Source organism: Rhipicephalus microplus, chromosome X, assembly GCF_043290135.1.
Source record: "Rhipicephalus microplus isolate Deutch F79 chromosome X, USDA_Rmic, whole genome shotgun sequence".
Classification (NCBI taxonomy): domain Eukaryota; kingdom Metazoa; phylum Arthropoda; class Arachnida; order Ixodida; family Ixodidae; genus Rhipicephalus; species Rhipicephalus microplus.
In genome coordinates, this window is record NC_134710.1 from 88,267,160 (window position 1) to 88,294,566 (window position 27,407).

General features: G+C 44.1%; 1 protein-coding gene across 6 annotated transcripts in view; it reads right to left on the reverse strand.

The window, feature by feature from the left end:
• Positions 1-27,407, reverse strand: part of Prp4k (Pre-mRNA processing factor 4 kinase) — a 179,772-nt gene that overhangs the window by 62,408 nt on the left and 89,957 nt on the right. For 5 of the 6 annotated variants that reach the window (XR_012886888.1, XR_005110443.2, XR_012886887.1 and 2 more), the window contains exons 8-14: positions 20,789-20,894; positions 20,570-20,631; positions 20,375-20,462; positions 19,618-19,765; positions 12,942-13,079; positions 11,012-11,165; positions 1,256-1,370 (exon numbers count right to left, since the gene is read on the reverse strand). Coding sequence is in view for 2 of the 6 variants with exons in the window: in XM_037427374.2 (XP_037283271.2) it covers positions 1,256-1,370; positions 11,012-11,165; positions 12,942-13,079; positions 19,618-19,765; positions 20,375-20,462; positions 20,570-20,631; positions 20,789-20,894 (811 nt within the window). In the remaining 4 variants the exon portion in view is untranslated. Of the gene's footprint in view, positions 1-1,255; positions 1,371-9,912; positions 10,014-11,011; positions 11,166-12,941; positions 13,080-19,617; positions 19,766-20,374; positions 20,463-20,569; positions 20,632-20,788; positions 20,895-27,407 lie in introns of all 6 variants that reach the window. The other variant, XR_012886889.1, reaches the window with a different exon arrangement.

The window sequence follows — 27,407 nt, forward strand, 5'->3', positions numbered from 1 at the left end:
ATCTGACGTGCAATCGAGCATTGCCGTCACTCTTGTTTTACCGTGGCCCGATGTCAGCATGCGAACTTGCTTCCCCCCTTCTTCTCGACGGTTGTGGTGCCAGGCATGTCGAAGTAAGGAGGCGTCTGATCGGCATTCCCGATTTACCCATGCAGGTAGCCGTCGTTGTGCCGCAAGTTTAGGACGAACCTCTGAAAACTGTGAAGCTTTTCTTCGTACTCCTCCGGCAAGTTTTGGCGCATGCCCGTTCGCTTTGGCGCATGCCCGTTCGCTTTCGAAGGGAAAAGCCCTTCCTCTTCATAAAGTTAGTTAGCCAGCACCTGCTCGCTTTGAACTGGCTCCGCGTTAGCCCTTTTTCTAAAGCTAACTGCATAGCCCGCACTTGGAGCAGTTCTGTCGTCGCGGGCCGCTGTGCCGCTCGCTGCTCAAGCACATACTCGGCGAGCAGCAGTTCAATTTGCGGAAACCGACCCTGCTGTGGTCCACTGAAGCCTTTGCGTGAATCTTTGCTGTCCACAATCTTCTGCTTTTGTTTCCGCCAGTCCCGCACGCACGTTTCGGAAACTCCGAACGACCGCGATGCGGCCCGATTTCGGAGGCAGCGGCAGCACCGCTCATGACCCAAGTTTTGATCTCGTAACAGCTTTCGCTATAAAAAAAAAATGTGTCTCTCTTTCTCTTTTTTTTTTAATTTGGAGAATGGTGCATCTACATCAATAAACATACATGCATCTTGCTTGAATTGACATATCACTGATGATGCTTTTTTCCCTTGTTTTTCTGTAGCTTTTTCTTTTTTTCAAAAGGAGGGAGATGGCCGTACAGTCACATGATCAGACCGGTTTGTCTTGGTAAGTTTTTTTTATATATAGGAAACAGACAATTAAACAATATAATTAGACCACTGTGCAGCCATCATTTAGTATTGATATTTACCATGTAACTTTCAAAGCAGTATGCTCTTGCTTTAGTTGTATATTAGGCTAAATTTCTGTCACTTACAATGGTACCCCGAGCATGCATCACAACCAAATTCCGAACATTATTCCAAGAGCAAATCACACTAGGGCACTTGCAAATGCCAAGCTCTCCACCCAAAAAATGTGCCAGAAGCTTGCGGCTCCTGTCTCAAGCTCTTAATACTATTAGCTTTGTAGCCTTGCAGTTTAATAAACTCGTTGCTCCATAAGCTTTATTTTAATTTTCTAAAGAAATTTTGAAAATATGAGAGATCAGCACAAAAAGGCTCTCTCACCTATTTCTGGTGCACGGTAAAACCTGCTGACAAGGTATGGTGTGATGTCATTTTCAGCCACATGAGATGCAGAGCCAAAATCACAAAGCTTTAAAACCAGCTTTGTCTCATTGACCTGAGGTGAGAAGAACGAGAAAAGTGCATTAACACCAACAGATCATTAATGACAAGGCACAAAGCTTAGCACCACGCCGTAATGTACATTGCTCAGCAATTGAAACGCAATAGTCCGCCCACATGGCACACGGTGCTTTCTTGAAATGTCGTTGAGTACTGAGGACCCCGATATAACCCTTTATGGTACCTAATGGAACAAAAAAGCCACCCACATAATCCCACAGGGGGAACCCGAGTAAATGCGTCACAGAGTGGTGGGGGTATCGCATGAATGTTGCATAATTGGGTATGGTTTGGGAATGCTTAATTGTTATTTTGTCTTTATTATTCTTATTTATTGAATGAAGGAGAAGCACTGCCTTTAACGAGTGGTGGGACACTGACGTTTGATTGTGCCCGACAACTGGTTGAAGGTACTGTTGCTTGCATCGCATCTACTCAATCAAGAAAAGCGAAATCCAAGCAAAGACGCCCTAGACTGAACTCTGAGCGCGCACTCTGCTGCTTATATAAACACCACAGGCATTTGAGGGAGAGGAGTACAGGGGAGAGGTCCACATCCCGACTGCGCATGCTTGGCTTGCTGAACGCCCAGGGTTGTCTTATTCTTTAATGGCTTCTGGAGCGACAGTGTTGCCGGTGTCTGTCTGGGCCGGCACGAGACACGAGTACGCCCAGTATGGGTGTGGCCGCCGACGCCAAAGCGTGACAATGAAATGCTCTGCATTTAAAAGCCTTGCTCCCATGTTGTGAAAGTATTTGACTCCTGGGAAAAAACCACAAAGCAGAAATTCCTGAGGAGGCACTCACTTGCATGCCTCTATAAAGTCACGGAATCAAGCACAGCACCTACATGCCCTGGGCAGTGACAGCCTGCTAGCAGAGAAAGAAAAACTCGTGCATTGCACTTTCTAATCAACCTCATTAGGTTCAAGGCCATTCAGTTCCGATTCACCACTTGTGCTGTATATGCTAATGAATCTTAAGCAATGCTTAAGCCTCCATGCTGGCTCGAAATTTGACGAACTATCGAGAAAAAAAGACACCACATACCTGTGTGAAATCACCTGCATGACATAATTTTTTAGGATGCAGAAACTATCACTTCTTTCATAGCACGGTCTCAATAGCTTTAGCACCCTATTTCCTAATAAATGATGGGACTTTTGCATAGCGACCATTTTGTATTTATGTTGCTGCTTCTCATTTCCCTTCATGCCTTTGGTGAACTGCCACTTCTGGGAATGACTATGTAATACCGGAGATAGTATTGCTCTAGGCATCCAACAATCCACACACGCTCCTAAATAATGAAATGTCCCGACTGTACTATGCCTATTTTTGCATCCTGTGAATGAATTTTCAAGCTCCCCGTAATACGGTCATCTCTTCATGTCACTCTCCCAGGTGCTTCCCGCAAATGCAGTCGAGAGCCGTGAGGTCTCAATGTCTCAATTTTTTCTTGATATTGCACGAGCCTAAACATTGAACCTCATTGGGTCACTCCATACTTTGCAGATCATTACTTCCTCCATGAAGGATGCATAACCCCTATTACATTTCCGCTGAGACACATTTTGCACCCGCTTATACAGAAGCAGTGATGGAAATACTGGAAAGCATTTGCCTTAGCGAGGCGCGAGAAGTGTGTGGAAAGCAAGAAGCCAGCACCACAGGTGCAACGTCAACGCCTACGAGAGAGCTAAAGAGAGAAAGAAAGCCTGCAGATCATGACAGCTTGTTTTCCGAAGGACACATACACACGCATGAGTACAACATGTGAGTGAGAGACCTGTCGATGCAGCAGACACTGTCTGCACAGGGACCACTGCTAGTACCTAATTCCAAGCGCTGTATAGCCTATAATTATGGCAGTATCTATTAATAATTTAAGCTAAAATGTCCGTCACCTTTAACTATCCACATCATGGACAGGAATATGGAAAAATTCTCAATAAACTAGAAGCTTTTACGATTTCTAGGCATTGCATCTGCAGCAAAACATGTAAATGATGGCAACACACCAGAAGCGCCATCTGTCATGCGACAGGGAAAACCGCATTCACTCAGTGACACTATCAGGTTACCTTCACAAGGTGTGGTGGCCCAGCAGATTCTCTTTCTCAAATACATCTTTCTTCGTGGAAAAAACAAAACATTCACCGATAGCTCAAAAAAGCACAAACCTTTGCGCAGTTCAACTATAGCGTTTCGATTGCCAAGTGCTGTACATCAAGTTGGAAGAAAATGGGAATATTGAAAACCACACTAAAGGTGTACTTCCTGTGGGTGACATCTTGTAATCAATTTACAGATGCTCAGCTTGAAGATTACAGTGCTTTCTTTATTAGTTTATGCAATAACACCAGATCATACTCTGACACAAGCCAAAAGGTTTTTTATTATTTTTTTTTGCTTGTGCATTATTCCAACATGATATTAAAAATACCTTTCAATAGTTCATCAAACAGACCACGTCTGTCTGAGTAGCCTTTACATGTTCCCAAAATATGCACTACAGAAGAGGTTTGCCTCAATAACAAGTTGCGCTCTTCAACATGTTTACCATCATGGCTAATCTGGTAAGTAGAAAGTAGTCAGGTACCCAAGTTGACCATGACTAAAAGACTTGCCAAAGCAAAAACACGAACATTTTAAAAAGCTTTCAACAGCAGCAGTATTGGACCTCAGCACATCCATTTTGCTTTGCCTTATGGCTGCACGTGGCAACATGCTATTCAATTGAGCTAATTAAACTTTCCATCGTGACCATTTGATTGATTTGTGGGGTTTAACGTCCCAAAACCACCATATGATTATGAGAGACGCATCGTGACCATTTCAACCAGCATTATTGCAATAATATGCGTATTGAAGCCGGGCAATACCACACTGAAGAAAGCACATTAAAAATGTTCTATGCGGCTTATCATTCTACCAAGCACTATCCTCTAAAAAAGGACTGATAATTTTATGAAAATAATATGGAGTGCTTGTAGTTTGGCTACTAGTAAAAACACTTTCATCCTATTTTTCATTGAAAGTTAGCCAACCTTTTAAAGCATAACTTCAAATGAGCCCTAAAACACCTCAAGTAATTGGAGATTGAAATCATTTCTGGACTAGTTTGCATCCCACATTTCCAGCCATAAATAAATTTGCATCCCAGATCTCTCTTGTCATAATTAAATTTTTAATTGTACAATCTTCAGGTATAAGCAGAGTTACATACAATTGAACAGTTGCTCCTAAGGCCTCTCATTGCAGCAGCTAACAACACTTAAGAGATGCATGTTTTTAAGGGTATTTTTTTAGTAATGAATGAGTGATAAGTGTACTACAACAGAAGAGAGAGTCAAAAGGAGGCACCAGCAGGCACAGAGAATAAAGCAAAATACATGCAGAAAGATTGGTGGTGTTAATCTCCCGATTCTCATGTTCCAGCTATTCTAGATGCCCCAATTAGTTGTGCACTCATTTAAGCTCGCATGCCAATCCCCAGTTGTCATTTCAATGCACCATCATTATTGCTTCGTTCTCGTCACTCTTTCTCTACTTTTTTGACATGTAGGAGGGGAACCACATCTCTCTTTATGCCATGCTGAATACCCTTCAAATGAGACAATATCTGACATACTGAAGGCAAGAGTCTAATCCATTAAACAATACCATCTGCACAAAGTATATGCACTACAATCAAACCTCGTTAGTATGTACCCTCTTTAGCCATAGTAACGGTTAAACGTAGTTGCCACGAGCCCCCAACCGAGTCTTGTAGAACGTAATGCATTCGTCGACTGCTTAAGTCCCCGTGGTTTGACCTGTGTGTACCAGTTAGCGTGTACCCCACGATAACATTTTGAGCCATAAAAGTTTACTGCGCCACTGGATCTGCCGACACCACAATGAGCCACAAAGAAGTTTTCAGTCTTTTCGAAAAGTGCAAAGATCAGTCGATCAATGATTCTGCACGATTGCGGCAATATCTTTGTGGGTAATCACTGGTAAAGTATGAAGGCTAGGTGGCGGCCACCGACAAACGCCCCACTATGACTTATCGCCGACAGCCCTATCACAATAGACAGTTATAGTTTAGCATTAGCATGATATAGTAGCATAAAGGAAAAGGGTTACCATGCCGCAAAACATTCCCTGCGGACAGTGCGTTAAAGTTCAGGAGGATAGCGCGTTACAGGCCCAAGCTTAAAGCCCCTGTGCCTTCGGAAAAGTACAGCATTCTCTTGATCTACACCGCTTCCTCCTCTCCACGCCTCTGATAGGGCGGCTGCGGTCACGTGGTAGCGCGCTCCTCTTTTCTCGGTATTTTGTTTCCTTCGCCTCTCGGCGCCATGTTGAAGGCTCCAACATGCCATTTGCTGTGTATTCGCCCGATGTGAAGTGCACGAATTGTGAAGCGCATGTGTGCGTCTCGCTCGTTTTGTCGCGATGCCGGGTTGCTGTGCGTTTGGCTGCCATAACCGTGACACCCAAGGAAAAAAGTTTTTTGCCATTCCGCGCGGAAAAGAGAATGCAAGTCGTCGCAAAGTCTGGCTCCACAGAATAGGTCGAGAAATCTTCGAGCCGAGATCGGCGCGGCTTTGTGAGGTAAGTGCTCGTGCGTTTTTACTCTTGACAGGCGCCTTGCTTTGCCGTGTGACATATGTGGTGTATTACTTATTTAATGTCACGGAAAAGTTTGTGGAATTTGTCAAGCACCAAGACAGTCACTTGCTCGAGCAAGGGACTGTCTTGAACACCAAATGGTCAAAATTTCCGGAGCCCCCCTCTACGGCGTGCCTCATAATCATATCGCGGTTTTGGCCAGCATATTATCAACTCTGAAAGAACGAGTGTCATGCACTGCAACACTAGGTTGTTTCACACATTCTACTAACCTTTCACTGTGATATGCGGATGGAAGGGCCAAGACCGAGCAAGCGTCGGAATGAAAATGCGATAGCAAAAAAAAAAAAACTGCGCGCAGAGTTCATCGAAGGCCGTGCATTTACGTGCAGCTCCTCCATCATACTGTGTAATTTCGCGAACCACTTCTGGGTGACAGTCAGAACTTTCTGCAAACTTGGAACATGAGCTGGGCTTTATTTCAGCGGACCACGGCTCATCGGCCGACGTGTCATCATGAATTAGCGCATCAAACATTCAGCGTATAAGTTTCAAAACGCTGCGGTAGTTGCAGCAGATGCCTCTTTGACGCGCAGTAGATGAAAGCAATAAATATTCAATTAAAGCGCAGCCATGCGCTTATTTTAATAAACGTTCGTTTATGTTTAGAACATTCTCTGACGCTTATGGTGTTTGCTGCTGTGATAAGATTTCCACCTAACTTGTTTTCTTTTTAGGATCACTTTGAAAAAAGTGAGTTTGAGCCACTTATTCTCAACAAATTTGGAGTCAAGAAGTTGAAGAAGAATGTGACACCATCGATATTTGGTCACAGGAAGCAACCCCAACCGAGAAAGCCACCAGCTCAACGTAAGCTGACACGTTGCTATTCTTTATATATGTTGTGCAAGTGATACATCACGTGCTAGAACCTCAGAGTTAGGAGAGTCAAGCTGAGAAAGTAAGGGCAATATTCCAGAGCTAAACGCACAAGCACTATCATATAAATTATTTTTAAGCTGCTTAACGCACCCTTTCAATCTGTGTCCTAGGTACTAACGTGTCTGCTACTACCTCAGCTGATTTACATCTCCATATATCAATGGTTACTGTTCAACACTCACACCTGCCTTTTATCTCACAACATGTATCCTTCATGCAGGCGCTGTGCAAGAGGAGGTTCACAATAGCCTGAACCCTTCATCACCACAAGGTAAAAGGAGTTGTTTACTCTGTACATGACAGAAAGTTAACGTGCTGTCCTCTTTTTATGATCTTTGTAGCATTACTGGTTCCTGTTCCGACTCTGGACAACCTCAGTATTCTTTCCTCGGTAGCTTCTCAGATTGAAGGTAGACTTTTTTATCCTTGAATTTGTACTCGGATTAAAGATAAATTTTTTCTGTCATTGAACCTAAAATTGAACCAGTGTTCGTTGTTGCTGTTTATGCTCTTTCAGCATTACCTGCTCCTGTTCTGACAATGGACAACCTCGATCTTCTTTCCTCGGTAGCTTCTCAGATTGAAGGTAACTTTTTGTCCTTGAAATTATACTCAGGATGGTGGTAGATTTTTCTATTTTTTAACCTATAATTAAACCTGAGTTCCTGGTTACTGTCGACGCTCTATCAGCATTACCTGCTCCTGTTCTGACGGTGGACAACCCTTCATCATCGCAAAGTAAAATGGGGTCGTTTACTTTGTAGCTCCTCAGACTGAAGGTAGATTTTTTCTGAATTTCTCGTTAGTACCGCGTGTTCCAGATGTACTTTCAAATCTCCATGCAGGTAAACAAGACTCTGCTGCAGTCTCTGGTAGCCTTGAGCTTCATTCACTTGACAACTGTGAGTGCGTGGCTTGACATCACAAACGGCGTGGCTTGACATCACAGCTGCCACGCAAATATTTCTTACCGATGCAATAAATAGTGCGTCGTGTTTACAGTATTTTATCTCAACCTTTTTTAAGTAAACCCAGTTACCGATATCCGCGCCAGATATACAGGAAAACGCTACGCTTCGAAAAGAACTGTGAACGGTGTGCAGTTTGCTACAAATTGTACATCGTTTGCAGCTCTCCTGGCGCACTATAAGGAAGTTAGAAGGTGTGCACACCCACACCAACTGGGAAAATGAACGCAGAAATAAAAAGAATCATTACACACAGCCGTATGCGAGACATGGCACGCGGCCACGGCTGGACTAGAAAGGCTATGGCTAAAGTGGCAGCGCCAGCGCGCGCAACCGGCCTGAAAGCTTCACGCATCCACATGGAGCGTTTGAGGGGGCGCTAGCGTTGCTCGTGAAAGGCGCGCAGGAGAGGAGGCAGTGTAGGGGAGAGCAGTTGGCACTACTTTTACGAAGTAGAGGGACTTTAGCCCAAGCTGGGACGGTGGAGCCACCTGGCACAAAATAAATGCATTAAGTGAAACGTAAAAAAAAAAACGAGAGTGCTTGCTTATATCTTGGCGCACAGCACTTCAAACTACTTTTTTTAGTAACAATGAAAGTAAATATGAATCGCACACCAAAAGCAACAATTTTTGTGTTGATTTGTTTGCACTGATCTAGTTAGGCCTAGGGTTATTCAAAATGGAAAGCCGTTTCAAAAACAAGGCTAAGTTATCCGTAATACTCTGTCGTCTAAGCTACCTGAAGACAAGCGAAGTTATTTTATACAATTGTATCCATCCCCACCTATGCTAAACTCAGTTTGAAGAGGGTGTCCAAGACCACCACCACGTTTTCTGTACAGTACGTAAACCACACACACACGGTCATGCTAACCCGAAAAATAGCCTGCATGCGATTTTCGATCCTGCTATTCTGCTAAGCGCGCCGTCCTACTAAGCCTACTAAATTATAACTGTCTAATAGCTGTCTAATAACTATCTTAAGCTATCTCATCAGGCACTTGTGTAATGTAGCGCTTATTTAAGCCTACTACATGCATTTAATACGCGGCAGGCTGGATGCCTTAGGCCACCAATCGCTGCCACTTTGTTATGCAGCACCGCATTCAAGCATGGACCACTTCGTAGAAATGGAAGAAGCTCACTGTTATGAAGTTCAGCAATGCAGGTCGCAGGCACAGAGAAACCTCGCTGCATTGGCGCTATCACGCTAAATGCACGCGACTGGTACAGCAAGCGTACCACTATTGTAATCATACTTTCAGCTTCATTCGACGACAGCCTAAATGCGCACTAATTGCTGGAAGCTAGTCATCGCCGTGATAACCCAACATGCTACTCACTGGATTCGTTGTTAAGTGGTAAACACGAACACGGCAGATGTGCATGACGTGGTACAGCCAGCGGCCCAGCCAGCCAAGCAGTAACAGCATGAGTTGAGTAGGCAATGTGCTGCATGCAACTAGCTTCGACACGATCGACTCCATGTACACGGTCGTACCGCGTTTCAATGAAACTGTCAGTTTTCTCTTCGTAGATGACCACGCCGCAGACGCATACACATGCATCACGAAAAGCCGAGACTGTTTGCTCTGTCGTTACTTTAGTAGCTGCAAATCAAAGGCCCTGTAATAGTTTCGAAATGTGCCTTGGCCTCAGCACCGTGCCAACATGCGCAATTGGATGGTCGTACGCGAAAGTGCCAAAATCTTTTCTGCACTCTATCAAAATGAAAGGGAAGGCTTTGTGGTGGGTATTTTGCTAAATTTGGCATGGCATTGTATTTATTTCTTCGTCATCAGGGGATGCAAATTTGTACTTTGTGGTTAATGTGTACTGCACTTAGTATGTAGTTATGCTGTGTTCTCGACAGGTACATATTAACGAGGTTTCATTTATTTTTTGGCAGCGTTGAAGGATAAGTGAGCCCAGGCAAGTGAACAACTGTTGTGTACCATCTAGCATAACTAGACACATCGAAGTAAAATGCCTGTCAAGTTCTCACTGTTGGGAGTCATCCGTGAAATCAAAGGATGGAGCCAGGTGTGGAAGTGGCACCTCTATAGTGCTGATGCCACCTTGGAAGCAACCAATGCAGTGCACGAGCTGCACAATCGGGAGGAAAGTATTTCCAGTAGTTACACCCAGATCACCAAGATAAGTCGAAATGTAAACCACAGAAATACTAACCAGTGTTTCAACGTGATGCCATACCCATGAAACAATGCTGAATCTTCATTTTTCACCTGTTCAAGCAGCTTGCACATGTCAAACTGAACACTCTTTGGCTTTACTTAATGGCCTTCAGTCACATTAACACTGCGAATATAAGGTGCAAGTCGCCAAAACACGACAACAATACACGACGACACGACACGGACAACAATTTGCATGCTGCCATGGCCACGCCTTCGACACGACACATCTCCAAAGAATTGATATTTAAAAAAAAAAGCCTCAGGGTGGAGCCGGCTCTAGACAACTCTCTCTGTCTACTACTCTCTAACAAAGGCTTTTTTCGTACTATTTCCAAGCTGCCCACTCTGGCTCGTATGTGTGATGTTTGCAAAACTGTTCCCAACCCTTATCAGTAGAGAACTGAACAGCCCTTCAAAAATGGTGCAGTGAAAACAATGGAACGACGGCTGTTATTTTCACTTCATCCTGTATGAAGCACTGTTTAATTTCATTCTGACAGAGTATCAACCAGTACATTTCTCGTGGTTACCGCACTTAGCACACTGTAAATGCTATGGTCATGTGAAAGGTGAATTGTTGCTGTAACAGACCTTAAGATCTGCATCAGACCAATAATTACAAGCCACATCCCGAAATTTGAACAATTTTGGTCTTCTTTTGAACCAAACCTGAAGTTGACAGTTTCGTACTTTGTAAAAAAAAAAGAACAGTACTTCACATACAACTGAATAAAATTTCTTAAATTTAAAATGTGACCTAACACAATTAATTCAGACAGGCTTTATATAAAGTTATGCCAAAATGTAGCAAAAGTCTATTTTACCAGAATACTCCATCAAAATCAGCACAGGGCTGCGAAAAACAAAGTCACAAAGACAACAGAAAATAGTATGAACAAAACTTACCAAAATGTTGTCAGGTTTGATATCAGCATGTAGGATATTGCATCTCTTCAGTAGTTTGAGGGCAAAAAACAGCTGCTGACTATAAGACCGCACAGCCTTTATGTGCAAACCGACATCTTTGCCATACTTCTTCAGTACCTCTCTAAGGTTCATACTGGAAAAACAAGATGAAGTCTTCGCATCTCAAAGTATAATATTGATGCTCGCTCAAAGAAACTTACATCATTACTCTGAGTTGGCAAGAGCACCTCAAATTGAGCAAAAGAAAAACACAGACCCATCATATTCAGGGCCTATGGGGGCAAACATTACTTTCAGTTTAACAGAAAGCATTATCAAATATATCAATTGATATAATGCATGCACACCTGCAAAGACATAGAAACTAAAGATATCTATGAAAAGATGAGGGTAATGCGGCTGAGTGATAAATGAAAATTTATGATTTGATTGATTGATATGTGGTTCACCGTCCCAAAACAACCATATGAGGGACACCGTAGTAGAGAGCTCTGGAAATTTCGACCACCTCGGGTTATTGAACGTGCACCCGAATCTGACCACACGGGCTTACAGCATTTTCGCCTCAATCGAAATTGCAGCCGCCGCAGCTGGGATTCGATCCTGCAACCTGCGGGTCAGCAGCAGAGTACCTTAGCCACTAGACCACCGCGGCAGGACGTGAAAATTCATGTCTGACAAGAGAAAATGGTAATTCATTCATATACAGCCACCCCCCTCGCCTGCTTTTTAACACTCCCCAGTATCAGGTAATCATGCCCACACCAGCCCTTGCCAAATATTCACTATTTCAAATAATGACCACACTGTTGGAGCACTTGACATGGGCAGCAAAATGCACACATTCATTTACAATTCACCATGAAAAAGTGACGGTCCCTAGGAAAAGATAAAAAGAGAAAAAAAGGGGGGGCGAACACACCCATAACAACCATCTAGAGCCCGATGTAATTTCGACGTGCGTGCACGTTCGGCATAACAGTGCTACACTAGGGAACGCACAGCACTTTACAGTCTAACGGACTTGGCAGCGACCAGCGTGCCCAGGCTGCAGCAGGCGTGAGATGCAACACACAGCATTTCACAGTGACGACATTACCTAGACTTCACCATGTCTGCGTCCTTTCATAACAGACAGCTGATGTGCTCAGGCGCGTATGCGTCAAGGTCACCTGGTACGGCATGCAAGTAAGAGTATAGAGTGCTCAGTTTTTGCATCAACGTACCGATGAAAAAGACGTTGCCAACTCCCGCCCCTGCTGGCTGATGCGAATGCCGGACTATAAAGGACCTTTTAAGTTTCACCTTGGATAGCAATATCAACATTCCCATGCGCATGAACACATAACATAACTATAGTAAAGGAAAAGGTTTCTGTTATCTTCAACAACACTTTTACATGCCACGCGCCCATCTCTCTAGGAGGTGGCAGGAAAAGGTGGAGAGGCTGCAGCGTGGGACAACAACACAGAAATTTTGATTGTGCACTCTTTCAAGAAGTGCGGTGTATCCAATGCACTAGGTGGCACAGAGGATTGTGCACTGTTTGAAGTCAGCGACGAGGAAAGCAGCGATGACGACTCAGAATGAGTGCGGCATCGGACTACAAGCAGCGCGAAAAAAAACGACAAAGAAGCACACACAACAGGACTAGCAGCTGTAAGTTTCTCAAGTTATTTGCATCATAAACCGACTGCTGTTTCATCTTCATGTTTAATAAATGTTTTCTCTTTGTGAACGCAGCCTACTCTGTTTTGTTTGGCCTACATTAGAGATAAGTTGTTGTTTTTTTTCCCCCTGGTTTCGAACTTAAGGGGGTTGGCTTAGAATCGAGGTCGGCCTAGATTCAAGTAAATACGGTAATATTTCTATATTTATATAAGCAAGTGTAAAGTATAAAACTGCTTACCTAAGTGGCTCAAAAACAAGACACAGATGCTGTTTGTGAAAGAAGTGTCGAAACAGCCGAAGACAATGAAACTTGTCATCAGGGTCAGCATCGTTGAGACGTCTCAGCATTTCAAGCTCCTTGAGCCCTGTGCGATGCCTGCAAAAAAGTGGCTTTTGTAAGTTTTTCAGCACTACAGTATGCACAATTAAAAGAGCTCAGTGAGGATTTCTTTCGCACAATCATATTGGTGGTGTTTACTTTTTTAGGGTAGATTATCCTACAACATGTGGCTTGCACAAAAAAAAAGCTTACTCGCTTATTTATTAAAGAGGTACTGACACAAAATCTTGCGGCCAAGATAGCTGGCTGAATCATTTCCTGTGAACATGCGCATATTATCTGCAAATTATCAACAGTAAATATAGCTTGGAAAGTATTTCAGAGCAATATTGAAGTTTAAATTTTGAAGGTACTGACATAATCAAAAGGGACCCCATGGAGTCCCTCACGTTACCACTTGCAGTCCCTCCAGATGCGTCACTACCTGCAGTCACCAATTTACTTTCCTCACATCCCCATGCTGCAGTCAATAAAACACATTATGATGACTTCATAGCCGCCATTTTTGTGTTGCCTGTTTGTGCCAGCAGTCTAAACTTTTCGGCGCCAGTTTGCGACTCTATAGCCACAGCGCATGCATTAAAATTTTTGTGTTTGGCCACACTGCTGTCTCATTTCCTGTTCCAAAGAACTTCTTGGTGTGGACCGTGCTGAAGTGTGTCACAGTTCTGTGTGCTAACGTAGTCGAGAGCTGCACACACTAGGTGGCGATAGGTGAACCTGGCAGCTTGTAGTTTTTCGAGCTCTCTCAAACTGAAACTGAAAGTGGTCGGCAATGAGGAGCCTGTATTTACAATTATCTGTCATGCGCTGCAGCAAAGTATGTGTCCTGTTATGATTACCGGGCCCCCAGCAACACATTGCAGCAATAACATGCGAGGCCAATGTTTTTTTAGAAGTACCCCTTTAAAACAAATAATTCATTTGAATTACTTTTAATTTCTTAATTCCAAAATTTCTTAAGCTTGTCCAAGATTATTTTAATCATTTCTCAATGACGGCAATTCTGGACTCATATCAATGACCACTACAGCAAAAGCTGAATAATGCGACTCTAATTACTTCGGAAATTTGGTTAACTTGGTAATGTAATCTGCCAACTTAAGATTTGGGTTGTCCCAGCTAACATTAGCCTGACATAAAAAAACAAACTGACTAGAATAATGGATTCTGCAGTTATTTGCCCTACAAAGGCACATGTCCTTTTCTCAACATGACAGAATTCGTCAGTAGCAATTCTTCGGTAACAAAAAAAAAAAAGAAAAAAAAGTTTCATTTGAACAAACAACTGCCTGGCTAGACTGTCATGAAAAAACACGGGCACAAAGTTTGCGCTACTGCCGACTAAAGCAGGCATTAAATTATGACCACCACTTGACCTCCCCAACTAAGCGCACAGGGACAAGCATTGGACACAGTGGCACTGCTGTTGGACACAGTGGCACTGATGATACTGCCCTCAATACTGCCATGTGGCAGTAGCGTGTTCCAACAACGTATGAAGTTTTTGCTTAGCAGCAAGTTGCTGTAAAGATGTGCATGTATGCATCATACACATGTATTGTGGAAAGCTAATACATGTGTCTGCCTGCACTGTAGCTATGTCAGTCAGTAAGTGTTCCGGACTTTGTTTCAAAATACTCTATCCTTGGCACTGCCACCACACATTATAGGGCAGACGTGTGACAGAGCCTGCATCTTTTCTGCACTTTGGCAAGAATAAGAGAAGGCTTTGTAGTAGGTATTCAAGGCAATTTACTTGCTTTGGCGTTGTATATGTTTCTTCGTAGGCAACAACAGCATTACGAGATGCAAATTTGTGCTTGGTGGTTACTGTGTGCTACTACCATTCAGTGCATAGCTATGCTACGTTCCCAGAAGGCATATTAACAAAGTTGTATCGTATTTACTCGCGTAATCCTTGCACTCGCATAATTCTCGCACCCCCCCACATCACCCAGCAAAAATACGATTTCTTTTTTTTCCTCGAGTAATTATCGCACCCCCGAAAAATGACGCAATAATGTCGTCTGCTCGTTCCAGCCACTGATGGTGATAGCGCGCGCCATCTCTTAAGCATCAAGCGTACTATTATTGGACAGAGATTCAATCCAATCCAAGCCAAGCCAAAAAGGCAAGTGCGTGCTGCGGCGTGTTTTGTATGTTGTGTCGGTAATCTTGTCACGTTATGGGGCGATACTGAAGCTACACGGCTGCTTTCAAGTTGAAAGTGATAGATCATGCACTAAACAACGGCAACAGGGCCGCCGGTAGGCCCTTCGGAGTCTACGAGTTTTGTGTTTGCTACTGGTGACGGCAGCTGAAAGCCACTAAGAAGCGTTGGGCCTGCCGTGTGCCTAAAACTGGGATTGATGATAAACCTTATTTCTTCAGAAGAAACTGCAAATGATCTGTTGAATAGCCATCATCCCAATACTGACGTCCTACGCTTACCTTTTGAGGGCTCCTGTTGAGCTACGAACGCTGCTGCTACGCTCGCAATGCCCACAAGCTTTGCACATGGTATTCTAATTCTCGACTATTTGCTTGCACTTTTTTGTGTCTTAAATAAATCTTGCCTTGTGTTGAACCTGTGCTTTTATTGTTGAGGTAAGTTTTAATTAATTGATCGATATGTGAGGTTTAACGTCCCGAAACCACCATATGATTATGAGAGATGCCATAGTGGAGGGCTCCGGAAATTTCGACCACCTGGGGTTATTTAACGTGCGCCCAAATCTGAGCACACGGGCGTACAACGTTTCCGCCTTTATCGGAAACGCAGCCGCCGCAGCCGGGATTCGATCCCGCGACCTGCGGGTCAGCAGCCGAGTACCTTAGCCACTAGACCACCGCGGCGGGGTGGAGTTGGACTGTACTCTCAACGCAAGCAAACTTTGCAAAAAGTTTGCTTGCGTTGAGAGTACAGTCGAGTACAGTCGAACAGTTGAGAGTACAGTCGAGTACAGAAAAGGAACAAAGGAGCCAACGTCCTCCTCCTTTAGCCTTTTCTTTTATATATATATTTTTTTGCTGTTTTGCGTGTTTTGATCAGCCAACCACAGCTCCCGCCTTTTGCTGTCTCCTTCGCAGGTGGCCATCACCTAGCTAGTGCTTTGTTGCTTCCATTGTCGTGTCGCCTACGTAACACCGCATGTGCAGAATTTTTCTTTTTCGTACGTGGTGTGCAAAGCCACTGCGGACTCCTTGAATTGTTGACTTCTCGTGTAGCTATGACCAGTGTTAAGAAGCGCAAGACCCTTGACATTGTGAAGAAGTTGAGGGCTATTCAGCGTGTTGAGGAGGGCGAGAAATGTTCGACCGTCATGGACGACTTCGGGGTTCCGCGCTACACTTTTGAGTACCTTGTTGAAGAACAAAGCAGATATCAAGGCAAAGATGGCGAAGCAGCGAACGTCGGGAGCCTGTCATGTGCGCGCTTCTGCCCACGGGAATGTAGAAAAGGCATTCTATGCTTGGTTTTTAGAAGTGCGCGCGAAGAACATTCCGGTGCATGGCCCGATGATAACCAAAGCCAAATGGTTTGCCACTGCACTCGGTGAAACAACTTCGCCGACAACACCGGGTAGCTTCACCGATTTAAGCAGCGCTACAACATCATTGGCAAAACCAATTCTGGCGAAGGCGAAGCTGTCAGCAGCCAAGACATCCAACAGTGGATGACGAAGGAGTGGCCGCAAAGCTCCGCAAAGTTTTCTCCCGCAAAGATCTTCAATGCTGGGCGAGACGTGAAGCAAACACAGTGGTCAACTGCTTTCACAAAGGCTTTGAGACGGCGAAACTTGCGGAAACCGATGAAGAGGATGACGAGTGCACAGACGACGCCATACCTGCGAAGTTCAAAGATTCTGAATCCGGGAGATTTCCGCAACGGGGGAGGGGGCTGAATGATTTGCCCTTATTTTTTTCGGCACCAAAAAAAACCCAAGGACAAACAAACAAACAAAAAAACACCACATCAAAAACAAGAGGGGGTGGGGTCTCAATTGCAAGCACCACCATCAGCGTTGTCTTATAGTGGCTTGAAGTCGCAGAACAGAAGACACAAGGGTAGGGTTTCTCACTAAGATGAGAGTCTCAAAGGATAAACATAACTAGCAGAACCTAGTATTTCCGTCAAAACAACTCGCGTACATTTTCCTGGGACACGCGTGAACGGATGGGATGGCGCAGCTGGCTTCCGCAAATGCATGGGTCAAAGCTTTGCTCACTACTAGATTCTTTTGACAGAAACGCCAAAACGAGTCTGGCCCCTTTTTATTACTATAGCAATTAGTTTTTTGCCATTGCTGCCATAATTCATCGTGTATGTCTATGTAGCTATATACAGTCGAATCTCAATAATAAGAACTCGAAGGGGCCCAAAAATTTGTTCGAATAAACAGAAGTTCGAATTAATGAAAGCTAAATCAGCGGAGGGCTCTCCATGCAGTGGTGCATGTGTATTGAGCTAACACACGAGGGGCAATTTTCAGAAGATTTACATGTGTTCACAAATCACAGGAGATCCGCTATTAATTGAAGTTATCCGTGATGCGCATCTGCACACGTTTGCCTTGCAGCGATTGCAAAGCATTTCTACTTCGGCTTCAGCATTCTCCTGGTAAGAAAAGTTGCGCGCAGAAATGTCCAGCGCCGACACTTTCTAAAGACGACGACAACAACGACTGCGTAGGGGAGTCCCGCGCAGTCGCAGCATGGCCAGCATGCGACAAAAAAGGAGGAGCGTCTCCACCCGGAGAGAGGAAGATCGGCATTTGAAAGAAAAACAACACTCCACGGCAGCTTTTTCTTTTTTTTTGCTCTCTTCGCGCGCGCCGTTGAAAGGAGAGGGTAACGTGGCAGGGACGGGAAAGGTGAAAGCGTGACACAGGCACGTCGCAGATCGGCATTTGAGAGAGAGCAAACATTCCATTGCAGTCTTTTCTTTCCTTTTCATTTCCTTCGCGCGCAGCGTTGAGGTGTCGCAGGTGCCGCGGGATTTGGCGGGGTGCTGAGAGCATTTTCGGAGCGCAGTATGTTCGAATTAACCGTCGCAAGTGCTTGCGCGTTCGAATTACCGGGCGTTTTCACCCATTGGAATACACATAGCTTTGACGGGACCTCATCGTGAGTAAGAAATAACTCGAAGTTCGAATTAAGCATGTTCGAATGAATGATATACGACTGATGTGTGTGTGTGTGTGTGTGTGTGTGTGTGTGTGTGTGTGTGGGTTGGTGTGCGCGCGCGCGCGGGGTATGTGTGCGTATATATATATATATATATATATATATATATATATATATATATATATATATATATATAGGCAGGCATCGTGGTTGAGTGGCTGTAGCATTGCATATAGTCCAGTAGATCCTCCATGAGCGGTCACAACGTGGTTTATTTCGACGTTTCGGCCTAGAGTCTGGCCTTCATCAGGATATACATATATATATATGAACACTCAAAGATGCGCCTACGTGCGCTTATCTTTCACGCGTACTTTGCTCGGCGGAGTAGAGAGAATCGTGTGCCTTCGTCTTTCACTGGAACGATTGCGTTAGTTGTCCGGCTCACAAAGGTCAATTCGTTATCTGCACAGGCCCTGTTTGCGAAAAGAGCCCGTTTTTCGTACACAGCATAGTATAACAACTCTGACACTTGTTAGTTTGTACTCATCTTTATCTGTGATTACGTATCGTGCATCGTTTTTATTTGAACAGCGCGTTAAGTATCGAGCGGTAAACGTTGTTAGTTCGCTCTCATCATGTGTGTATCGTTCTCATGCGTCATTTGTGCGTGAGCAGTGCGCTGCACGTTTCGATCTGCTTGCTGTTGTTGCTGTCGCATACAAGCAACGAAGCTGTAAGGGGCGGCACGGTCCGGGGCGGCACGAGTGGCCGTACCAGATGCACGATCAGATTAATACGAACAGGCGGGGGGTCTACGAGCGTGGCACGTCATCAAAGTCGGCTTGCGCCTTAACTTCGCTGACAGCGAGACTGCAGGAAGGAACGACGCGCTAGTGCATCCAAAACAACCCGCGGGTTGTTTTGGATGCGCTGAACACCTTTCGCTCCTTCTTCGGCGCACATGATGACGACGTAGCAATGGACCTTTTTTCCCAGTGCGAAGGGAGAGCTTTGAGGTTGTTGCATGGCAATCGTCGGCAAATTAAGTTGACCCACTTCTAGCAATAAATTTTCGTTCTGCTGGCCGTATCACTGTTTTTATGTCTCATATTCGCGGCAACAAAATTCTCACGAAAACGAATTTTTTCGATTTCCCCGGCGATTTCGTTATTGCAGGTTTCGACTATAATACAAGATCCCCTTCGAGTTGGATATATCCGCGTTCGACTGTAGTCGTAAAGGCAAGGTACAAGCTGCGGTGTATCTGTTGAAGCTCTTCAGACAATATGAAGTTTTGCAAGGCAACAGATAAGCCCAGAAAACAAAAAGCTATGTACAACAAAGGCTTGTAACAGCAAAGGCACGTAAAGGCACTATGTAGAAACGAGGTCGATGACTATGAAACGAAGGTGCTTGTCAGGTAAAGCGGGTCTTTACTCACATGACTTCATTGTTTCGTATAATCTTTACAGCAACGTCCTGATTTCCTCTTGCCATGTCCCTTGCTCGAACCACATTGCTGAAGACTCCTTGACCCGTGTAGCCATAAACAGTATATCGTGTGTCCAGCACTTCACCGATGCGAACACCTGGACAATAAAAGAAAAAAAAAAAGACTACTTTAACTTTGAGCTGCCTATTATAACAGGTAGAAGAGTACATGAGAGTTGAAGATAGTTATTTGTAAGACACATTTTCCAACAAATTCTGCTTTTATTTTTGTTAGTAACATCATGGGCTGCATTGAAACTAGTGAATTTTCGTGTTCAAAAGATAAAACGGTTACAGTTTTTCATATATCGAACTAATACAAGATCCCCTTCGAGTTGGATATATCCGTGTTCGACTCTAGTTGTAAAGGCAAAGTACAAGCTGCGGAGTCTCCCGGACAATCCGAGAGACTTTGCAGGTATGCATTGATAGCTAATAAAGGAACATTCTATCATAGAGATTGTGACATAACAATGAGTGTTCTTTCTTTTTCATTATACAAAAACAACTTCAAGTTGATCTGACTATGTAACCATGTATTTCGGCTAGACATATTTTCTTGCTCCGTCTGAATCTACATGTTGAAACAGCACAGATGCTTTATTGAGCTTCAATTAGCTGCATGTTGGTGCTCTTTTCGTCCGTGGCTTCTTCCTTTTTGAGCAACAAACTTTCATAATGACCTTTAAGCATTTGACGTTACTTACGATAATAGCCCTCTGCATCATCCCAATTGTCTGTAAGATTCGGATTTTCTTGAGCTCGCGAAGATATCTTCTGAACTGAGTTGGGACTCTGAAAGAGGAAATTTTGTCCACAGGTCACAAATTCAAAATTAAAACAAAAAGAAGGGGACATCTTTTCTGACTAGCAATAATAATATAAATGTACATTTCACTTACAGAATAATTCTCAGAAAACATGTCCTCTGAGAACATATCTAACTGCTTCTTTTTTTCTTGACCTAGAGAAAAAAATTCAACGAGTATACTGGTCAACTTAGGCTGCATTAACACTCGCAAGTATCAAAAATGAGTGAATAAACAATAAAGTCCAAATACAGCCAACAATGCTTTGTAATAGCGTTTCAAAAAATGTGGATGTTAGAAAAACTTCCCCACCTGTGTCTGTTTCATTGTTGCCTTCTTGAACCATCGTTTGGCGCTTGGCCAAAATCGCAGCCTCAAAATCAGTTGCGTCTTCACTGTTCTCATTAATGTCCGAGGCCTGAAGGAAAAATATACCAAAGCTATATGCCACTCTCTATCGAGACAAGGCTTTCAATGCTCCACATGCCATACATAAGAACCAGTACCTGAATGCCAGAGCAACACTTTGGCAAAGAATACCAGAATAGAGAAGACATCTATCACCTAAGAGCTTTTTGCTGCTGCTGTTACCATCAGCTCTGGGAATGAAGTGGTCCCCATTCCATGCCCTTTTTATCTCCAGTTCACATTTCTGGAGTAACTCATTTCCTCACTTCTCTAACATTAAAGGCACACTGAAATGGTTTTGGAGATATATCAATGCATTCAGCTGGTAAAGCACATCCCAGGGGTAGAACAGGGTACATGGGTTCGGGAGAAGTCCCGGGGGCAAGCAAATATGCTTTTTGAAGCAGTTTTGGAGCAGGCTTGAAGCAGCCAGAAAGACGTTTTGGAGCAGGCTTGGAGCAGCCAGAAGGGCTTTTTCGAGCAAGTTTAGAGCAGTAAGAACATTACGAGCAGATTTAGCCCCGTTCAAAGCCCTTGTGAAGCAAAATTTCTTCAATGCTGAATTTTTATTAACTCAGCTAAATTGTGAAATAGCCTCATTATTGCAACATAAATTATATAGACACTCCCGGCGGGTTTTTGCTGTTGCTGTGATGTCCCGTATAAATTCCAAATCGATAAGATACCCTCTCACATCGCAAGTTCTATACGTGGGTAAAACCGTGCTAGCAGGGGTGACGAACGCGGTTGAAGTAGAGCCGCTCAGAGCGCACGTGCCATAACATCTGATACCCTTGCCCAGGAGGCCTGTGAACACAGCAGAGAAGCACTGCACTTGTCTTGGAAGAGCATGAAAAAAAAAAAAAAAAAACACGGAGAGGGTTGGACAGGTGTCGCTCGAGCAATAACTATAAAATTTGCTTTTCAGGCGCACTCGGCGAACAGTCTCCGAGCTGGTGCGCACGCCAGCTCGGAGACTGTTCGAAAAGTGTTGCTGTCCTTGAGGTGGCCGTATTCTAGTGCAACTGGCATTTTTGTTTAATGCCGGTGTTCCCCACGTCACATATTTCGGTCACGAATATGACGTAAAATATATACCAACATATTGAAAAGAAAAAAAATGAGAAGAAAAAGACCCACAGAGGGGCTTCGAACCAGCGACCTCGCGCTCTTCAACGCATGAAGCTATCCACTAAGCCACTGAGCGAACCTCCTCCTACTTGTTACGGCGAGCCATTTATATACACCATGTACCACTGGCGGTCCTCAGAGCTCAGCAACTTCAGCACATTTTTGTCATCAGTAGCGAGATGGCACAATGGGCGCACTAAGGTGCGCGTGCTTTAAAAGCCATCGTTTCGCACCACCCTTAGCGTCGTTATGGGCGCGCGCATCGACATGGCGTGAGATGTTTTCTAGCGTGGTGGCTCACTCGCGCGCGATTATCTCGCGATTTGGCCGCTTTGTACCTCTTGTGCTTCCTGCACAACTGTGCTTTGAAGTTACAGGAGTTAAAGAAAGCACGAACGTCAATTCGCTCACTGCTGCGGCTGCTTTTACGAACAGAGCACGGTGCTCATACACAAAGAAGTAAGAATGGTAGCAGTCATTCGCGCCCGTCTTAAGTGTACCTGTGTGTCCCGTTTCGTGCGTCTTTCTTTCTGTTTGAGCAGCATGCTTTAAGCATCGAGCTGCAACAGTTCATCCGCACTCGTCCTGCGTATGCTCATTATGTGTGTGCTTCCTAGTTGAAGTGTGCGCTGGAAATTTCTATCTGCTTGCCGTTCTTCACGGGACATTGCGATTTGTTACTGTAGATTTTAATTTTTTAGCTCTTGTGGTAAAAGAATGTGCAATGAACACTCAACTACCTCTGCGAGAACACGTTTCACTTTGGTGTTACACCGATTCCTAAAAAGATGTATCAACCACGTTTTCTTTTACGTGAACATGCAAGCATCAACCGCGGAGTTGATAAGCATGAAGCAAAGCGGCCAAATGAATGAGAATACGCACATACGCTCGATGAACAGTAATGTGCATATCTGTTTTTGCTAGGCTGTTCCCGCAACCAGACACCACCACCCCTTCTTTCGAACGATACTGTCATCCTTTTGTTTCTGTCCAAATGCTGCTGTGACAATATCAAAAAATTTTCACCGGAATAGCAAAGCTTTGAACGCTATAGCAACAAATTGTAAGGCTGACAACCAACTCTTTTAGGTCCGATATCGCATAACTCTACAAAACGCTGGTGTAAAAGAATACAGCCATACCAGCGAGAGACGCTCTTCTTGAAGTCTCTTCGCGTTTAGAGCGCAGCACGTAGAAAGGTTCACGAGCTATTTGCACTGATGCCTGCTGTGATAGTGTGCGCAAAGCAATTGCGACCGCACCCTTAGAATGAAAGTTCACGGCTGCTCTTGGAGCAGTCACAGCCTTTACGAAACCGAAACTATAACCATTTCAATAAAACCAAAAAGACAGCCACGTTTACAGGCACGGTGCTGATAGGAGAGTTTGGCGAAGCCGGTGTGGTTGGATGCAAGATGGCGCAGGTAAGTTTGGTGCACAATGGCGCAAATGGTGTAGCTGTTCCACCCCTGACATCCTAAAAATCCTTTGCAAACCAATTTAAGCTCTCTACATCAACTGTGTCATTTATTATGAAAATTTAAACATGCAAACTGCTACAGATCGCAGCAGCTCAGCCAAAGGAGTTTTCCATTCTCCACACCCTTCTTACTTATCCCTCTTCCCTCTTTATGTAGCACTTGCGACCAATTTAACTCAGTCAAGTCCACATCACAGAACCTACGGTGAGCAGGGAGCATCGACTGCTAGCGTTACAATGTGCTCATTGTTGATGCAAGCTATGAGACTGTTCATCGTGAGGTTTCCTTGCCCATGACTACCTTGGCAAACGGTATGTCACTCAATTTGTGGTGCGAATGATTTTATGACACTGTAGCCTAAACGAGGACAAAATTTCAAAAACTGTTTCAGGGTCTGGTGCACATGCTATGGTTGCTTTTTATTTATTTTGGACAAACTCCACAAGCAAAGATGTCAAGTACACTACCGACCAATAGAAAAACTAAAGGAATTCTATCCTATGGCAAAATCTTCGAGAAAAGACACCAATCAGCTAAAAGCCTTTTCATGAAGTAGGTAAAATAAGAATTATGGTCATGATACAATAAATAATGTAATAATGAATTAATTGCAGCACGAGGTCCTGCTATACCAACCAACAGGTAACACCTAATAAGTAACCAAACAATCAGGGTAACAGATGACGTTAAAGTGACAGCATTCTACTGCCAAGGCCATCTATTATCACCAAAGTCGCTCAATTAGTTACATCATATGTAGTGAAAAGTACAAAAAGTATGCTTGTTACCGACGAAATAAGGATAGCAATGGCTGTGATCTACCAGGCCAACTGATGTAATGGTTACTGAGGCACAAGGGAAATTTGTTTCTTTTTCATTGGCTGAGAATCAGTGTCACACATGGTCGACCCAGAACTTCAAAGAACTATGCGTTGAATCCCTTTTCTCTACCTCGTATGTGTTTCTGTTCCCAAGGCATCACCCACAAAGAGCATAAGCTTTGGGTTTCTACCAGGGGGAGAATGTTAGTCGCTCAATGTACAGGCGTGGCGAGTTCAACTTCCTCGATTTCACAAATTATGTCAGCATGCTACAATGACTGCCTGATTCGGGTCACAGGATCACTGCATAAAAGGTGCAATGAATGTTCTTTTCAACATTTGCAGTGCTCAGTGATGCTACCGAGGTCTTTTGATTTGAAGCAACTTTTGGAGCAGCAAAATTTTATATTGCAGCACTTTAGAGCAGCGAAATTTTCCATTTGGAGCACTTTGGACAGCCAAATTTTCTATTTTGGAGCAGTTTGAATCAGCAAAATTTTCCATTTTGGAGCAATCTGAAGCAGCTAACTTCAAATCGTGGAGGAGAAGCAAGTTGCATTCACATTCATGGACATGAATTCTTCTGGGGCTCTTGTGAAGAGCTCGAAATATTTCGATTGATTGCAAATCTCATGGAGCCAATCATCTTGAAAGCACTCCCTATTTCAGTTGATGATGCAAGAATAATGGTGGCGTCATGATGTCGAGCATTCTGGAAAAACTTGTTCAGTGATTATTTCCGTAGTCAATAAAGAGAATATCTGTTGAATAAAATTGTACTTGATGATTGATATGTGGGGTTTAACGACCCAAAACCACCATATGATTATGAGAGACGCCGTAGTGGAGGGCTCCGGAAATTTTGACCTCCTGGGGTTCGTTAACGTGCACCCAAATCTGAGCACACGGGCATACAACATTTCCGCCTCCATCGGAAATGCAGCCGCCGCAGCCAGGATTCGATCCCGCGACCTGCGGGTCAGCAGCAGAGTACCTTAGCCACTAGACCACCACAGCGGGGCAATAAAGTTGTACTTCATGAAATAACAGTATAAATACACCTACGTGGTTATCAGCAGATATAATAGATAAACGCTGTGACGTACAATGCCTGCATTTCTCTAATATGACTTCAGGGATACCAGAAAGGTTTTTTTTTTCTTCACAACCCATTATACTGCTGGGTGTAACATGAGGTCATTTAGCTAGTCTCATAAAGCCAACCTCCTCCGGCACTAATCTCTCTGAGCTGAAACTAAACGATTTAACAAACTTCATTTTCCTTTTGCAGCGATGTTTTTATGTGGCTAGGGCCACATACTCCAAGAAACCCCTATAGTGTACTCTAAAAAGCAGTGCATGAAAAAAAAAACTTTCACAAAGTACCTTATGCATATGCGTAACACGACTTGAAGGCGAGAGCCATTTTCATAAATCCGATAGCAATTATTTGGACGTTTTCGAATGGTCTTTGTTAACGCCAAGCGTGCAGGCAAAATTTTTTTAAAAAATGGGGGGGGGGGAGGGAAGGGGTGCATCTTGATCTGAAGGGTGCCCCGGGTATGTAAAATATCATTGCGTGCTATATATGCCATGGCAAAAAAATAATTTCAGGAGAGGGGGGGAAGACATTTCTGATGTGCCCCCTCTACACTGCTGGTTGTCATGTTTTATGTGATGTCCCAATTGGTAAAAGCACACGGGCTGGGGTGACGAACGTGGCTAAAGCAGAGTGATAACATCCCCTGCAAACCAGGCCTGCCATCGATTGTTACTCAAGCAGAGAGGAAAGCGCACGCCGCCCGTCAGCAGAAGCAAAAAGGAGATACGAAGGGGGGGGGGGGGGGGGGTATGGACTTTGACTTTAAGGGTGTGATCACCTGTGCATGCACTATTTTGGCATGCATTAAAGACAGCTGGTATGTCTTTCTACCTACCGTATTCCCAATGCTCAAAGACTGTCGCGCCGCCTAGCGGAATTCAGGAGCGTCCTCTCATGGATGATCGGTAGGCAGACGCTCCCAACGCTCCCTTGTTCGTTGGTGCTAGCCTCAATGTTAACGCATTAGCAAGAAGCGAACACAAACCACTTTGTATGTTGCGTGCATCAGTGAATATACCAGACCATCCGTGACACGATAAATCAGATTCAGTCTTGCGAGCTGCGAAGTTTTCATGAAAATACGTGGCAGCTCGCGCATTCGATTATGCGAAGTACACATATGCATGCGAAATACACATATCAGCTTCGCTAGATTTTCTTCAGCCACGTTGGATAGTTAAATGTTATTGTCTAACATTTGCAGTTGAAACTCAGCTTGTTTTACGTGCATATAGCATTCGTCAGTGATTTTGTAGTGCATGAATCATATAACATTCATTGCAAGTGGAAAGTAGCGCAGGCTCACAATTTGCGCTTCCAAACCTTGGCCTACGCTGCGCCACTTGTTTTTTACGTTCGTTAATAGATGGCAGCACACTGCAAGTGATTCCTTTCTTGCCTGGTATCGGAGCGAAATGTTCTCCGCGCCCCCAGATAAACGTGGTGAGTGACGTCTTGTTGGGGCCGTGCAATGACGTGTTGTTGGTGCTATCGAAGTCATTAAGCAGAAAGAATTTCTGAGATTACTTGCTATCGAAGTCATTCAGCAGAAAGAATTTCTGAGATTACTTTCAGCAGTGATGTTTAAAGAAACCGTCTTGACATCGAGGATTTTTCACTGAACGCAGATGGTTGTCAACACGCTGAGAGTGACAACAACGATGAACGGTCAGCTGCTAGCTAACTAGCCGCGAGTTGCACTTCCCGTCCCATCGTGCATTGATGTTTTTTTTTTTTTTTCAGCCTCGTAAGTCATTTTGATTGTATCTGTTATATGATATCCTTCAGCAAGCTCAAGATAACAAAAAACATCGTTTTTCATGTGCACTGAATGTACCCCAATTACAGTGAATATTAAAACTCCGCATGCCGCAATACGCTTGAGCTCGACCAGCGAAGCTAATTGGTTCGAGCAATGATAAATGCAGTTACGACTACAGTCCACCCTAACTTCTCCTGCTCTTCATCAGTGCCGTCCGAACGAC